At 37.4% G+C, this 17,571-nt stretch overlaps 1 protein-coding gene across 1 annotated transcript in view; it reads right to left on the minus strand.

The window, feature by feature from the left end:
• CDKAL1 (CDK5 regulatory subunit associated protein 1 like 1) overlaps nt 1-17,571 on the minus strand; it is a 408,038-nt gene that overhangs the window by 330,831 nt on the left and 59,636 nt on the right. Inside the window, exon 4 of the mRNA XM_018077689.2 lies at nt 8,571-8,655. Coding sequence (XP_017933178.1) covers nt 8,571-8,655 — 85 coding nt within the window. The remainder of the gene's footprint in view (nt 1-8,570; nt 8,656-17,571) is intronic.

Raw genomic sequence — 17,571 nt, forward strand, 5'->3', positions numbered from 1 at the left:
CTAGCATGCTTTCCTATGCTCCCTCCCTAGGACAAGTCAGGCCTGCTAGAACAGCCAACATGCAGTTAATTACATAAATTTTCAAAGCTACAAACCACCTGTTTCCAGCACTCAAGGCATTAACCTTTTCTGATCAATTCATCTACCCTGAAACGGTAAAACAAAATACCTGTTGACAGAGGGGGACATATAACATTCAAAACATTGATTCTGTAAAGCTCATATAACCCATCTGAAAACCATCTGACAAGAACTCCTCTTCATACTACTGAACCATACCCTTTTATCACTCTACTATTCAGCATATATTCTGATATAAGCTCAAAAGAGCAAGGGGGAAAAAATCAACCAAACAAAACCAACAAAACATGCCAAAGCCTTTTTCACGCCCTATGTACTTTCTGGACAGATGCAAACCAATCCAAGCAGAGCTCTGTCCTGATCCTATCCCATGTCATTTCAATGGACCTCAATTAATATTATGTCCTCTCTCAGTAATGGTATTACATATTTGAGGCAAATCTAAAACCTCTTAGTCTCTCCTGCGCTCTTTAATGCTGGAGCAAGTAATTCAGTTACCTCCCACGAGAAGGAAAAAATAAATTCCCCAACAGATGGGAGATAAATGTCACATAGCAGAAGCAGCAAGAACTCCAACTGCGCATCACCAAATTAATTGCAATACAGAAAGTTCAGCTTCAGTAGTCCACTAGTGGCCACAGTCTGAATGGTTAGTCACAGATATTGTTCCAAGGAAATAAAAGTATACGTAGCCTACCGCTTGAAGTCATAAATCCCCCACACTACAATGTCTCAGACTGCTGCTGTTTCCAGCAGTTGTCCACTGTCTCACCACAGTGTGAACCACAAGCTCTTAAGGAATCATCACCACCTCTTTGCTTTTGCAAACCCCATAGAAACAAATTCCACCTGCAGCCATGCCAACTTACAAACTGTTAATTTTCTAATTCTATTCACGTTCCTTAAATTCATATACACACTGGTGGATTTTATTCTTTTGCACACCATAACCTAAACTAGACTTTTTAAATCTTTATTTAGTAGCCTACTTTTTGAATCATGAACAGAAAACACTCCAACAGACTAAGGACAAACTAGAGGTTAAGCTGCTAATCTGAAGTGTGAGTTTAATCAAGTGAGGAACTTTAACCAATGCCTAAGAAATTTACCACTACTGTATTCAGAATGAGGCCTCCTTCGGTGATGAGAAATCATTGTCCTCATCCTGCTAAAATAGGTGAGACATTTTCAAATAGGTTTCAGTATGCTTTTCATGCATATGCCCGTAACAGGAAAGCAAGCACAGTTTTGCTCAAATTTCTCCCATCCCTCAAAAAGCCTCTTCTCTAGAGCCTTTGATTACTTAACAAAACAAACCTGAAACTTCTGGCCCAAAACAGTGCCTCCATCTTCCTGATGGTTTCTACTGTACCTGACCCTGGTCTGGGCAAACAGAGGGTCACCTGAGAGGGTCATTCACTAAGAGCCCAACAGGACACCACATCCCCAAAGCAAGCAAATGGCAGAACAGCATGAGAAACACTAAGAAAGCCTCATACTTACTTTTGCTAATTTGATTAACTCTGTTTGGAGAGTTTTCCTAAAATGATGCAATTTGACCAAGTCTTAGAGAAGGGGAAAGAAAAACTGTTTTGTCTTTCATCTAAAGATAACATCAGCAATGCAGTCTGAGGAGAATTAGATACCCTTTTCAGTGTTGCTCATTTTCTTAAAATAGGTTTCAGATGGTTATACATGCATGAAAGTTCTTGTTCTAAAATGCTGAATAAAGACCAAGTGACAGGACTCAAAGGAATGGCATGAAGCTGTGTCTGAAGAACTTTCGGTTGGATATTAGGAAAAGGTACTTAGGGGGTAGTTGGACACTGGAACAGGCTCCCCAGGAAAGTGGCAATAGCACCAAGCCTGACAGAGTTTAAGAAGCGTTTGGACAACACTTTCAGGCACATCATGTGATTCTGTCCTGTGCAGGAAAGAAGCTGGACTTCAATGATCCTTGTGGGACTGTTCCAGTTCTGCATATTCTATGATAGTTGTGTCCTCATTTTCGTTGGCAAGGAGAAAGGTGAAAGAGTTACTCCATGAACTACCAGGGGAGCTATACTTTCCAAATCAGAAGTCTTCCTTGTTTACCTACATCACTAATGTGTAATGGTTGACTGCATTTGTTTGCAAAGAGAAGTGTATCTTGTATGTTTAGTAATGAAACTAACTGATTTTCAATGTCTGTAAACACTACTTGTAAAGCATCAGTGCTCCTGGAGCCTGCATAGCTGGGGACCCGTAACTACAATCCCATCAAAAAGTTCAAATATAGATATATGAAGTCAAGAAACAGAGTTGGCCTCTCACGTCCTGGTAATATTTTCTTCTCTAAAATGGTGATCAAATGTACATCAGTCCTTAATGATCAGTCTCAACACATAGAGTATCTAAAAGCTAATTAGTCCATTAAAGCATCTGAGGCTTAATAAGCACTGTGCTATCTAACCTCTTAAAGCATCAATATCATGGAGTACTTAGAGCAGTCCCAAATGTGTTCTTCTCAGAGCAGAAAAGATTCCCAGAATAGCGTTTAGAAGTTGATTTTAACAGGCGCTGTTCTTGTACTTTTTTTTTTTAACCTTTTAAAATATTAAACTAAAGTGCACACAGGTTTATAACCCAGGCTTTTTCAAATCCCTGCAAAATGTGGCCATGTAACATGTGCAATCACAAGCAGTCCATAACCCTTTTATTTCTTAAACACTATGCAATGGAAAGCACTCAGTTCTATATGGTGTGCCTTTTCTCTGCATTTTGTAACATCACGTCAATCAGCTTTTAACTTTCTCTTTTACAGCAGAGGTGAGTGCAAGAAAAAGAATGCACTCAAATGCAGAAAAAAATCTTCCACTAACAAATATCATTTAAATCACAGAATCCTTCACCAACAGCTATGTCTTCCATCAACTTAAGACACTAAAAGCATGGATGACAATATTCAGTAAGCTTAAAAAGAACAAAAAATGCTTACCAGGCTGATAAGTTTTTAAATGAAGACTTCCAGCTCAATAACATTCTTGTTCTAATCTTATAAAATCCTTCTGCAGCATTTGGAAGCCAGAGATCATTTGGGGCCAGCTAGGCTCCTTCGTAAAGCTCAACCAATTACATAAGTGAAACTGGTATTGCTTAAGCTGAGAATTGCTAACTAGTAGAATGAACATAAAAATGAAATTGATTGTTTTGAAATATGGATGAGCACAGCTATACAATAAAATAAATCTCAAATGCTCAAGTAGAAAATCTTTCTATAATTTTTGCCAGAAAAATACTGAAGCTCAAAAGAACAAACACATGAGAAGTATTCAGTGTTTTCAACTAATTAATCTGTACACATTATATCAAAGATTAGAATGCCTTCTAAAAAAAAATTTATATCTTTATAAAACAGAATGAGCTATAATACACTATAAGACTAATTTTAAAACTAATTTTGGTTAATAGTGTGTGATTACGGAGATCTTTACAGATCTCCGATGACTGTAAACATGCCAATGTTGTAGCTAAATCTATCCCAATCAAAGTTTTGATTAAGCAACTGCATCAGTCACATAGGTTTCTCTGGTTGTTCTTAGGAAAGAACTGCAATTTAAAATTCTAGTTAACAGATTTACAGCCTCCACTCAAAACTAAGTAACTCCTGTTATCTGGGGAAGAAGTTCCTCTTGCACGGTGAGTATAGCATATATCTTGAATACAAGCATTTCATCAATCTGTAAGCCCAGCAAAATGGTAAGATTTTCATCAACATTATCTGAATTAGTTTAGAGGTTCTGAGCAAGAAGTATTATTGGCAACACTTTTCAAAAAAAACCCAAACCAAACGAAAAAAACCAATTGCCAAGCTTCTTCCCACCCAGCGAAGTTTGTTCTGCAGGCATTTTTACTTTGGAGAATCCAGATCTTCCTCACATTTTCTTCAATACAAGACGAACAGAAAACAGCAATGCCCCTAGCTACAGTTCTCACTACTGCCCTGCTACCTTAAGTACTCTGACACAAACACCAAAAGTCACAGCAATACACTATTTCTGTGAAATGCAATGAACAGCCAGGCTCTGACATTCATCTCAGAAACCTGCACTCAGCAGAAGTCATCTTCTTATGCTAACAGGATCTATGAAATAAAGAGTTTTGAAATACTTATGTTTCGTCTTCCAGAGGTATTTCACAGCTTAAACTTTACTGCGTGAACAATATAAACAAGTGTAAATCACAGTCTACTTCTACACTGGAAATGTATTAGTAAAAGCAAGTGTTAACACTGCACAGTGTACAATTTTTGGTTTTGCTCAACTTGCAAAATGTATCATATAAACATACAGAAATGTTAAAAAAAAAAAAAAGAAACAAAAAACCTTCTTCCAGGGTTATTTTCACTTGCAAAGATGTCAAGCAGCAGAAAATTACTCTTATCTCTGAAAAAGCTTTTGTACTTAAAGAATAAGTTAAAGAATAATTTCCTTCCACAATTGCATTTGGTGAAGAGAAATTTTGCTGCATCCAAAGGCAGTCATGTCTTTTACCCTTCAATTTAATCCACTGAGAGCCTTAAACAACTTGCATAGTCTGCAATCATTGTCCTCTTAAACTAACATTTCAACAAATTCTACAGGTTTTGATGCTCCTTCTAGCATAAAAGTGAGATCCCATACATAGTGTTTGAAGCAAGGACAGAATGGAAGTCACACGGTGTTACTGCAGTGCTAAAAGCCTTCACATCTGTCACAACTCATAGCTATCAGAAAGAAAAGGGTTGAGTACACACTGAAGAGTCCCTTAAATGAATGAAGCAACAAATACATCACAGAACACTGTTAATGTTGTTAATTATATATAGTAACAAAGATGCTCACAGTGGTCAGATTTATTCTATACCATGAGACAGGTCACGAACTCCTCAACAGCATAACCACATTACACCTCCCATTCTTGCTATTTTGATAAGAGAGACCTCGGAATCCCATCCATAATACTTCAACCAGCAGGAAACCTCCCTAAGGAAAAGCCTATGTCCCTGAACACATGAGTAACTCACACCAGCTCTCAGGAACGAATCAAGCAGGGGGAAGATGGCTAGCTAGAAACACACAACAGTCTCTGAATTTTCAGAGGTTATTGGGAAAAGTGAGTTACATATCCAAGATGTTACAGTCAAGAAAGAGTATTAGAGCATGAAACTGGAGAGCAAAATAACTGTATTTTAAAGGAAGTGAGCTCCCGTAGAACATGCTTTTCTGATTAATTCTCTTCATCAAGTAGCCTTAAAAGATTTACTGTGGTTTACAGAAGTTAAGATTAGTAACTTACCTCTTGAATGTTTACTGTTACTGCTATTAATAGCTAAGTTTTAAGAAAGTTATATTTGAATAGAATAAAAATTATAGCAGAAAATGCTATTAAATATTTAATGTCAACCATCATGTTGAGTTTTTCATCAACTCCCTGGAACTGCAACCATTCACAGATACTTAGGACTCTAAGAAACAGGTCAGGGCAAAGAGGTGTGTTCTGTGGCATGCTACCCCTGACACGGGAACCCACCACCTTAGCAGGAGTTTAATGCCACTAGAGAAAAAATTATCAGAGGTATTCAACACTCCTGGAACTTTCCAAAAGCTGGTAATTCCCTGGAATGGCCAGAAACTACTCTACTAAAGCACAATAGGTATATTCATTACCAACCAAAATACAAGCCATAATTATTATTTTTTAAACTCCACCTACATAATTATACTGAGAATTCTTTATTGCCACTGCCTACCTCTACTTTAATCTTATTTCATGACTAGCCAACTGAGAATAAAATCTGCAAAGGAAAAGTTCTCAATTCCCATCCCTAAGTTAATGGTCTTTAAGCAGCTCTTTGCTCTCCATAACATCACCCTTGCTCAGCAGCTTCTACTTTATTGATATTGAAGGGCAGCAGACCACTCCTTAACAGCTACATTAAAAAAAAATAAAGCATGAAGATTATACTGTCAGTTGGCTTGTATCAACTATATACACATCTGCAAAGGTTCAGAGAGTTTGGGAGTAGTTTTGATTCATTTTTATAAGAAAATCAGATCAAAAAAGGTGGAATCTACAGGCTTTGTTGGGTTCTGGCACATCCTTTGGCACATGGTATTAGTGAGGGATCAGCTTTTCAGACAGTCATTCTTCAACCACCAGTGTAAATATGCTACCACTGGTTTCAATCAGTGCATTTTAAAGTCATATATGCAAGGAAAGTAACTGTTGCAGAGGGCAGAGAATAAACAAACCTGAAATACTTTTCCCACATGACATTCATAATGCTATACAACACTTTCAGTCTGAATTTTTTTTTTAATTTTAAAGAAGAATTTTCCTGTGCTGAGTATTAATTTTTCCACTCAAAGTATGTTTGCTTTGACAACACACACTAAATGTTTATTTTGTTACTGAAGCGAGAAAAACAAAGATCTCCATAGCTACCAACAAGCTGCTATGATAGGATATAATGGCAGCTCACTCTGTATCACCCAAACTTCATTCATTGGGTTTGTTTCTGTAACAAATTGAGGTATTTGGGTGAATTTGTGTTCTTTAGAGATACAAGCTTTCCTCATTATTGTAAAACCCAAATACACTAGTATTGCATTTTTCTGGGATGAAGGATGTTTAATCTTTCAGTTCCAAGTCCCGCAAATGCGCACCCACATATGGTTCTCTTCTCTCTATTTAATGCACCTTATTGAAAATTAATATTTAATGCACATTATTGAAAATAACAACAAAAGTTGTCATTCTTCACAGCTGGGAACTAACAGGATCTGAGAGTAGAGAATGAACAATGCATGCTACTGGAAAGGAGTGAGTATATGGAGAAGTAAGGATAAAGAGGAATAAACCCAGGCTACAAATAACACCAGGTTCATTAACAGAGCAGCAACAGAAACATGAAGTTCAAAGGAATATTTTTGGTCATTTGCTTTCAGTTAAGCCCTCTTTCTTAACCAGCTCCATTCTACTGGCTAGGACACACACCGTACCACATCAATTCTGGCACAGCATTAGTAAAATAGAAAGATGGCCACAACTGAACTGGAAACGATCTTGTCATCAGTTCTGTTGGCCAACACACACTAACTGCTGGAAGTGTTCTGGGAATAGCTTGCCTTTTTTTTTTTTTTTTCTTTTGGCAATGGCGAAAAAAGGCAAAAAGCCATTCTGGTCACCAAGTGCAACACCAGCAGCGAGGAAGTGAAGCTCTCTGAGGGGTGGAGGAAGTTTCTGTTGTGCCACCAACTGCAGGTAAACAGTTTCTGTTCCGGGTTACAGCCCTGGGACACTGTTAGTAACTCCAACACTGCAAGCAGGTCGCTTATATCCAGCTTCTCTCTCTCCTCTCCCTTCCTGAGAACTATGTTTTTCTCACCAAAATGGCTTTCAGCAAACAGTCCATCTGCAGAGTGTACCACACTAAACAAATGACTGCACAAAAAGCCATTTTATCTTGTAGATAAAATCTACAAGAAACATATCACGATGTTTCTTTATACTGGGCAATCACAGCTGTATGGGTACGGGTTTTTCAGTTACTCTCATCACAACTATACACCTGTGGAAATCAGAAGCAGCACTTGCTACCATGTCATCTTCTTCAACGTCATTGGAATGGTACTGAGAAATAAAACACATTCTTCACAAGACTTCTATTATAAGCTAATCAATTAATCTTTCAAGAAGCTGTATAGTGAAATAGATAGTTTTAAGCATGCACCTGACACCTTTTTCACAGAATCACAGAATTGTTAGGGTTGGAAGGGATCTCTGGACATCTAGTCCAAACCCCCCACTAAGGTAGGGTCACCTAGAGCAGGTTACACTGGAACACGTCCAGGTGAGTTCTGAATGTTTCCAGAAAGGAGACTCCATGACCTCCCTGGGCAGCCTGTTCCAGTGCTCTGCCACCCTCAATGTAAAGAAGTTCTTCCTCACATTGAAGTAGAACTTCTTGTGGTTTAGTTTATGGCCATTGCTCCTCCTCCTGTCATTGGACACCACTAAATAAAAGGTCCCAATTACACAAAATTTAGTTGGAGGAAAAAAGAAACCTAAAAATTCACATATTTTAAAAAACACAAACAAAACCCAAAACCAACCAAACAACAAATCAAACAAAAACTAAAAACACAAACAAACCAAAACCAAAAAACGAAGTCAACTCTTCAAAAGAGTATTACAACATTGTCTTGAAAAGTGATATAGAAGCCCCTATCTAAATAGATCAGCAGTTCTCCTAAATATAAGTGTAGTGATAATCACGAGTTCTAGTTAATTAAAAAAAAAATCCACTGCACCCTAAAAATCCATTCTAGAGAACCCCCCATTGTAACAGTCAAACTCGGTATACTTCCTGCTCTAAAACACAAAATTACTTCTAGATTGAAAGTATGAAACTTTAAGACATGCAATATTCATTGATTGCTAAGTACCTTTGTAAGGAAACAACTTACTTGATTGAGTTTCTGAAGTGGTCCTCGGCAGGATTTTTTACTGTACAACTGTTCAACAACCACAGATCTGCTTCAGCAGAGTTGTCTAGAAAACAGAAAGAAACAAACTTCTGTTAAGAATTATCCAACCCGCCAACTCCTAATTTATATCACATTAAAAAAAAAAATCAAACTAAGTCATTTAATAAGTTGACTACTTGCAAGATTATATTCAATCACATTCTTGGAAGAGATTTTTTGCTTGTTCATTGTTTTGTGTTTTAGGGTGAAAAAAGGTCTTTCCATTTCCATCAATTTTTTATTTTTTTTTTTGCAAATGGCGAATGAATCATTATCTCATTTACCAGCTGACATACCACTAGGCTGCACATCATGGAAAACAAAGTCAAGAAAAATGGTCACTACTCCCAGAAATGCATACTCCCCAGAAAGATCTCACTTACACAAAGGTAGAATTTAGTAGTCGACAAAAGAAACAAATGAGAATTCAGAAAACATGAACCTCTACTAACGAGAAAAGTCAACACAGCCAGTTTTGAAAGAAACATGCATATTTCTAGTTTTGATTATATCTTAGTTATGGTATAATTATAGTCCAGCAATTTTCAGCCTATTGATATCTAAACGCATTCACAGAAATGAATCTCAGAATTATCATCAGAAACACATATATGAACTCTAATCCTGTAAAATATGACTTATAATATAGCATTACTAGCATAGTTATTTTTTCTTGTGTAGTTAGAGCTTCTTTTTTCAAAAGAATAATCTATCTCAAATAGTTTAGTGCTCTAGCATTCATCAGAATAGCTTGTATCAGTCTGGATAAGTAAACACATGTCATTCTTATTACTATTCAGTACATTGAGCATTGAAGTATTGACTGAGGTATCTTTAAATAACATAAGCCAGTGAGCAATGAATAGAGGTAAACCATCATTTTTAGGATGCCTTATTTAACTTTATTACTGCTAAACCTGAAGAAAGCTTGCAAAGATTTAAGCATGTTTACATATGCAGTCATCGTGACTATATCCATACAGGCACAAATATCCTTTTCTTCCATACACATAACTAGATGCTGAAAGTGAAAAAGCTTTCTCCCTCATTGACATTTTCTTCAAAGAAATGATCATTTTCAATTAACTATTGGTCAAAACCTATGAAGCAGGTAAATCGAAAATAATACTTAAAATGCAACTGATACTTATGTTAAATAAGAGAAGACATTCACAAGGTTTCTAATCACTGACAACTGAGATTGCACCATGAACTTGGCTCAAACACTGGCCTCCTCTATGACAAGGAAAGGCCACAAAGGAGTCATCAAAACAACATTCAGATCTTTGGCTACTTTAAACAAAACCAATATACCAAATCTGACACTGTCAGGTTGGGAAAGAGGACCAAGCTCAATTTTAGTCTACACAAGTCAAAACAAAAATGGAATAAGACAAAGAATCTCTCCTCCAATGAAGGTTGCATGAAAACAACATTTTCAGACTAGTGAACAGACTAATTTAGTGTTAGACAGATAATAAGAGGTATAAAAAATCAACTGGGAATGATGTACAGAAAAGCAAAGAAACATACAGTTTCAAAGTCAGAAAAAGAGTGAACTCTTGGCCTAGTCAGAAGCACCAAGTATGAAAACAAACACATTTAAAAAAGTTTTCCAATAACACTGCCAAAACTTTGTATTTCTTATTCTTTTCAGCAGCATAAAATGTTTATTAATCCAGCCCCACACCCATAACACACCCACCTGAGAATTAGGGATGGGACACACACGAACACTAAACAGTAAGAGGCCAACATTTAAGTGAGACATTGCATTTAAGAGACAAGAGTTTCAGTAGCACTCAGACACCACTGTAGAACACAACAATTTTCAAGAGATGTCTTTATTCAGAGGAGAGATGCCTTAATGCAATGTACACCAGTTCTAGGCTTGTTTTCAGTTCCTCCTTGGTCTTCAGGTGTGCGGACAGAGGCAGCCTCACGGTGACAATACTTCTCCCTTAAAGCCAAACCTCTCTCTTCAAAACAGCATTGGAAAAATGAACACATTTAAGTTTGGAAAAACCTTTTATCCTAAGCCAACAGGAATCATTTTATACAGCAGTTTGGTTTCCAGGCTATTAATATATTGGCTCTTTGATTGGGAGGCACAACTGCTGTGCTTCCAGATACTTTACACATGTAAAAAATTCTCCCAAATACATGTAAATTGATTCCTTCACAGGTTTCCCCCTCTGAAGAACAGAAGATGCAGAGCAAAGGCTTTTGTAGAATAGAATCTTCTGAGCAGTTTGGGGAAAAGGAGTCTCATTCATGTATACATCTAAAAATAATTTAAGAAAAATCAAGTGTAGCAGAGGTTTTTCCTCTCCTTATGGCAACATTGTTATTTTATCATATTTAGCTGTTCTATTTCTCTATTTATTTTCAGATCTTTTTTTCCTAGTTAAGTCCACTCTCTCTCATACAAGTTTTGATTATGCATATATAAATCTATAGACACACACTTATCAGTTATATGAATTTATTAATAAGAGATCATACTACAACTCTTCAAAATGATAGTTGAATTATTTAAGTTCTTTACTGCCCTGTTCATACATAAAATAATTACATGCACCAGTGTAAATTCATCATGATCTACCGTATTTTCTCAAGAAAATTTCAGTATTTAAAAAAAAAAAAATTACCAAGAGAGCCTTTTTGTACCAGGTTGCAGGAAGATATGCACATTTACAACATTGCAGGAAAAACTTGTCAGTGGTCACATTTTGCTTTGCAAGGCCTTAATGGATGTGCAGAAACAAACACAGACCAAAGCAGCAGACAGGAGATGGCATGTACAAACAAGATCAATGGACTTCATAATTACTAAATATTAAGCAACACCCCGGGCAATGCTTCTTTATTCAGGGCAGGGGGACTGGAGCAACCAGTTACATGTATATGTACCTATATATATGTATATTAATCAGTGCGCTTACATGAGTAGTTGCTAGTGTTCAGTGCTGTGCCTAAAGAAAGAGCAAAACAGCTCTGAGAAATAAGCTCAAGCTTCCAAATGCAAGCCTACACAGGCAGGGGCAGACAGACCTGAGGTCTCTGTGTTTATACTCCAGGCAGACAGATGAAGTATTTAGGTCTGGATGGAAAGCATCACATGAATGTAGTGCTGCATCTACTAAGGTAGCCCATGTATCCTCCCTTAGAAGTCTCCACCTCCCATCTTTTCCAACTCCAGCCTCCATCTTCTAAGGTTACAGTGAAGCCTGGATTCATTCACTCAGCAGGTTGATGCCCATCGTCCTCAGAAACCTCCATTAGACCATAATGTTTTGGAGAAAACTCAAAAATTTCAGTGAACACAGTCCTGTGTTTGGGAGCTCTCACAGATATGACTGAAGAGGACAAGGCACTGAATATGATATAGGTACATATGTCCTGCAACAAGCTTCTCAAAGGGGATCTTCTTTCTTCAACTTATTTTTGCCATATATTCAGCCTAACAATACTTTTAAAGTATGATATTTTGCTGCTGACCCTTTTTGTATGAGATACAGTTTCCTGCATGCCAAGACATTTTAGAAAAATAAAAAAGCAATGTCAAATTAGCATTGTATTAAATGCTCAAAAACACAACCCAAAACCATGGCCTTTTTGCATTGTGACATCTTTTCCATAAAAGAAAGGCTACACTGGAAGTAAACCACAAAGTCTATCATACTCTGCAAAACAACATAGAGTACAAAGAAACCTAAAGGTCATGGAAACTTCTGAACACTTAACTTAATTGGGCAGCTCTGGAAAACATGAATTGGCTGCATTATGCAATACTAAGATGATAAATTGGCAAGAGTCTGAAACATCAGTATACCTACAGAGGAAAACAATATTTACAATTCTTTTCTAACTAGCAGTTTGGGGCTTGTTATCATTATAGAAATCATAAATCAGCAGAATTTCTTAAGGAGACTGTAGTAACACTATCAGTTGAAAATTAAACAACTGACTTGGTTTTGCCCTGGTGTTTTAGACTTTTTTTCTTTCAAGTCTTTTTCCAAAACTTTGTTTTCTTCCAGTCTCCCCCAAAACCACATCTCCTTGAATAATCAAAACACACACAGAGCAAAAACGTAGAAGAAAAACTGCTAGTGAAGACCTAAAAGAACAGCCCTTTACTTTCTTCAGCACATCACTCCCCTCTGCACTGAAACTGCTACCAGATCTGCTCAGCACTGTTCACTCAAAAAACATGACTCATAATTTGTATGACATCCTTTTAAATACTGTGCATCAATCTGAGTGACTGCAGTTTGAAAGAAGATCTTTCTCTGTAATCACTGAAGGCTCTTCCAGGCCTTTTCCTCCAGCTGTCCTTATCCTATTCTTAATCTCTCTGTGAGTCTTCCTTCTTACCCTTTCTGACTTTCCTCTACTTCTAACTCTCTTACATAACAAATATACCTTCAGCTTCTCTGTTTCCATATGCTGCATTCTAGCCTCTGTTCCCATTTATGGACCTCTTCATTAACACTTAGTCCTGTGCATTCTTACTTCCAGAACAGCTCTGCTCCCTTCCCTTGACCCCCTGCTTGGCATTTTATCCTCTGGAGCCAGACGCAGTAACACCCAAGTTACATATCTGGAACATGTGCTCACAACTGGACTCCATGGGAATCATCTGTCCCCAAAAGACAAATATCTAAGCATGAGGACATCTCATAGCCAGTTACAAAAGTCATCCAGCATCTTGACTGGAACAAAGTTACCAAACTAATTCTTTTCTTTCAACATCCCTGTGTCACAGAAACCCACTCTTACTTAAATTAAGTTACTGAAATTAGATGCTGGTTAATTTAATGATTTCTTGGACCACTGGGTATTGAGAGACTTCCACAAGTATTGGGAAAGAATCTCCTCATAAATACTAGTTCAAAAGTGCTGTGAATCATCAGTGCAGGAGGAAGGTACATTGTCCTCTGGGGACATGGAGTTTGGCTATTTGTTTGTAGACAATAGGTTTTGCTCCTCAGAATAAAAATCACACAATAAGGTTGAATAGAACAAGATAAAGTTGAGGTGGTTTTTTTTATTTCCAGACTTTCTCACGGTACACAAAATACTTAGTTACCATTTGTTAGTTCTCAATATTTTGTACCAGATATGGTTAACTACCAACTTTTCTATAACTTATCATATAGAAAAGATTCCAAGTAAACAAGCACTTCCCCTATATCTGCACTCTCAAAAGCAACTACAAATTAAAACCACCAGTCATCATGAGTTTCCAGTTGGTACTTGTTTGAAATATCAGAGACACATTATCATTTCCCACCTCTGAAGACCTACCATGCATTTGTCAATGACACAAAACACTCAAATGCATGCTGAAAATACTAACTTTGCAGATTGCAAATGGCTTTCAAAACAGTCCCACTCATCAGCAGTATTAGGATGTAAAATATAAAAGGATCAACTTGCTTGAAACATGAATTCTGTTTTCTCATTAAATTTCTGGTCATAACAAATTACTTCATCCACAATTAATGAAAACACAATGACTTGGTTCACCCTGCAAATCTGTTATTTAAAGTTCAAAAAGAAAAGCAAGGCTGCTTATCAAATCAGGTAATGCAGACAGGCCTTCATTAAAAAAAAAATAATTCTCCCATCATGTCTTTTGCCCTAATTTAAACTCCAAACATACAAACTTGCCATTTTTATTCTCAATTAACATTTCCATTACTGAGCTAGTTGTGCAAGTAAGCTTTTCTGTTTTCTCTTGTTTTCAAGAAATCAAGTATTATTGGTAAATTCATTCTTGAGCAGGCAGACATCTCAACAGTAGCTACTGGTGGACTAAAAACAGGTTTTATAGAGTCTTCCAGATTAGAATGCTGTGTCTGCTATCAAAGGACATTTCCCTCTGTCCAGCACCAAAACAGAGGTGCACAGGGACTGTCCACTAAATACATCAAATTAGTAGGAACTGAGTACATTTGAACATGTAAGATCTCCACTAAGGGGAGGATAGAAAAAAAAACCACCCAATAATACATTATTTATTGGATTCAAAATATGACATGTTAAATCCTTGCCTTTCTTCATTCCAGTATAACAGACAAATAACTCAATTTTATTTACTCATTAATACTTTCATGACAAAGTTTTATTAAAAAAATACTGTTTTATTTCCAGTCACCTCTGAAAGCCCATTCCCAAAAAAAGAAGCATACTGTAACACACACCTCTCTTTTCAGCTGTTTGGGTGGCAGTGTGCAGCTACTGGTACTATCAGTTGACGTCCATTCAATCTGTTCATGACCTGGAACCTTGCCTTATCACGCTCTCCAAGCAACAAATTCCTTGAAAATGTAGTAAGTTTGCAGCTGGAATTTACCAAGACCAGCAGAACAGCTTATGGGTTCCACTGCCATCACTAAAACTAAGGGCAACTTTGAGATCACTAAGCAGACGTCTTTTAACTAGAACTTGAAAAAACACAGTAGGAGAACATTTGAACAAACATTAATATATTTCTAAATAGCGTAGACAGGAGGATGCATATTAACAGAATCCTTCAGGCCTGGCATGGGTGTGTTGTGTGGACACAGCACAGAAGAAAAAACACATGAAAGAACAACTTCAGCTTCAAAACACCAACCATGATAAGCTTTATTTTCCACTTCTACTGTGCAACCATCAGTACCACTTGGTCTTATTTATATTGGGATTTTGAAGTGAGTAATCCATTCTCTAAATACTTTTCATCTCTGCTCTAGACACAGCACAGGCTGCAGTCTGGGTCCGAGATGATCCTTGGAGTAAGTCACCTTTTTCTCCCACTTTCTACACACTTGTGTCACACTAGCAGGATACTCCAGCTAAACTCTTGCTTGGAGCAGCTCAGGGCCTGCACTGCATCACCCAGACACACAGAAGGCTTCAGCCCATCCACCCTTAGCAACACCTAAGATCCACAAAGTAACAAACAGGAGAATTAAGACTACTTCAATGGTTTAATGTTTTAACAATGTCAAGAATCCAATGACAGCATAACTTGCATTTCCACACCTTTTGCAATGTCCAGCTGATTTTTCTGCCTCTTTACCCAGCACAGACAACAGGAATTAACAAGTTTCTTTGCTCTTTTGTTCATCTTCTCTAACTCACTAAATTTTCCATGCATTAAGGCATCTCAGGGTACTTGAGGTTGTAAAACGATTTAGGTTTAAAAAGGCTAAACCTAGAAGTGTTTCTTTTTTAAAAGCACCAGGTAATTACGCTCTAAAACTGCAGTACCCATAGGGCATTTCAATAATTTCTCCCTTTAAATGGTGACTTTCCCAAGATCACAGCTACTTCCACATCTGCAGCCACTGAACAACTCATACTTCCAGTCAAGAAACAGACTGATCATTTCCACATCTTATCTGCTTGGTCAGAAAAAAACTCACATAGTTCAGTTACATCCATCTTCAACTTTGGATACAGTTCTATGTGCCACAAACACCTGGAGTTTAGTCTACAGTCTACAGTTCAACTTGTCTGTCTGGGAGCTGTTTGACAAGACGTCTTAAAGGAAAGGTACTCCATTTACAAGTCCACAATCACGACCACGTTCTCAGTGAAGCTTATTCCAACTTGACATGAGCTTATGGGCTACCTTTTTCTCATGGTTCTTTGTCGATATAAAATAGATGAGTCAAAAATGCAGGCTGAATTTTAGCTCATTCCTTCAAAATAAAGACTTCAGTCCTTTGAGAAAAGTGGATCATACAACTATTGCTTGAACAAAACAAGACCTTAAAACAAGAGAGGATAATTCTCATTGCTAGGTAAGAGGTGTGTTGACAGAAAGTCAAAGCAATGTCTGTTCAGCACAGTAACACCTAATGTTAAGGTACCCAAATTATCTCAGGCAGCAGCAGATGCAGGTGCCATAGCATGGTGCTCTAAGGTGGGTATTTCATCTTGCTCTTGAGCACAAACATAATCTCAATGTGTTCCAAGAGTCACCTGCTCCTTTCAGTCCACTGAAGACTTAATGATCAGTGTATATATTTTCAATCTGCAAAGCAGTGATGAGTGATTTATCAGACTCACAGGGAAAGCCCCACTATATTGGAAACAAGGTCAAGTAGCCTATTTCAGCCAGGCTACACTACAACAACACACAAATAACTCCAACTCATTCTGATGATTAACACGGGTAGAATTTGTTTTGTTGACAGAATTTGGAAAAATCCCAGAAACTCCTCCTCCTCTAAGTCTTAAGCCTGCTTGATCTCCCAGAAATAGCACACACAGTATGACTCAGTGCTTTTCTGTCCCTACATACAGCTTCATACGCAAAACACAAGTTATTCAAATGAGCAAATACAAACTGATGACTTCTATCTTAGTCACTTGCAATCCAAAGTCAACCATCAACAAAACGTCTTGCACAATACCCTGCAACTGAAGTTTCAAAACACACTGCAAATATTAAATTACTTACCTTCAACATCCTCATATTAAATATGCACCCAGACCTACACCAACTCCTTTTCATCTTATAAATGGAGACATGTAGCTTCAGAATTTCCACAACTTGATCAAGCCACAAAGGATGTCTATGCAAACAAGGAAAGACCCTAGCCAAGTTGACCCTGACTTTAGGACTGTTCCTGAACACAAAGCCATTGCCCAGATTCATAAGCACAAGCTATTGCAGTCTACATCATTTAGAGGTCGGATCGGCAATATCCAGTAAATATCAAGTAAATTTCAAGGCAATCCCAAAACCCAACCCTCCAGTAATTTGGGTAGCATAGCAAATTAACAGAAACAGCAGATCAAACTGACTTCTTTCTATGGGACAAGGTAAAAAACCCCCAAAAAGAACCAAAAAACAAAAACCATTCCCTCTCCCAAAATAAAACACAACCCAAAGAGATTACGATGGTTCTAACTCCTCAGGTGTGCTCAAACACAACTC

This window comes from Manacus vitellinus, unplaced genomic scaffold, assembly GCF_001715985.3.
Source record: "Manacus vitellinus isolate BGI_N305 unplaced genomic scaffold, ASM171598v3 scaffold_39_pilon, whole genome shotgun sequence".
Taxonomy (NCBI): domain Eukaryota; kingdom Metazoa; phylum Chordata; class Aves; order Passeriformes; family Pipridae; genus Manacus; species Manacus vitellinus.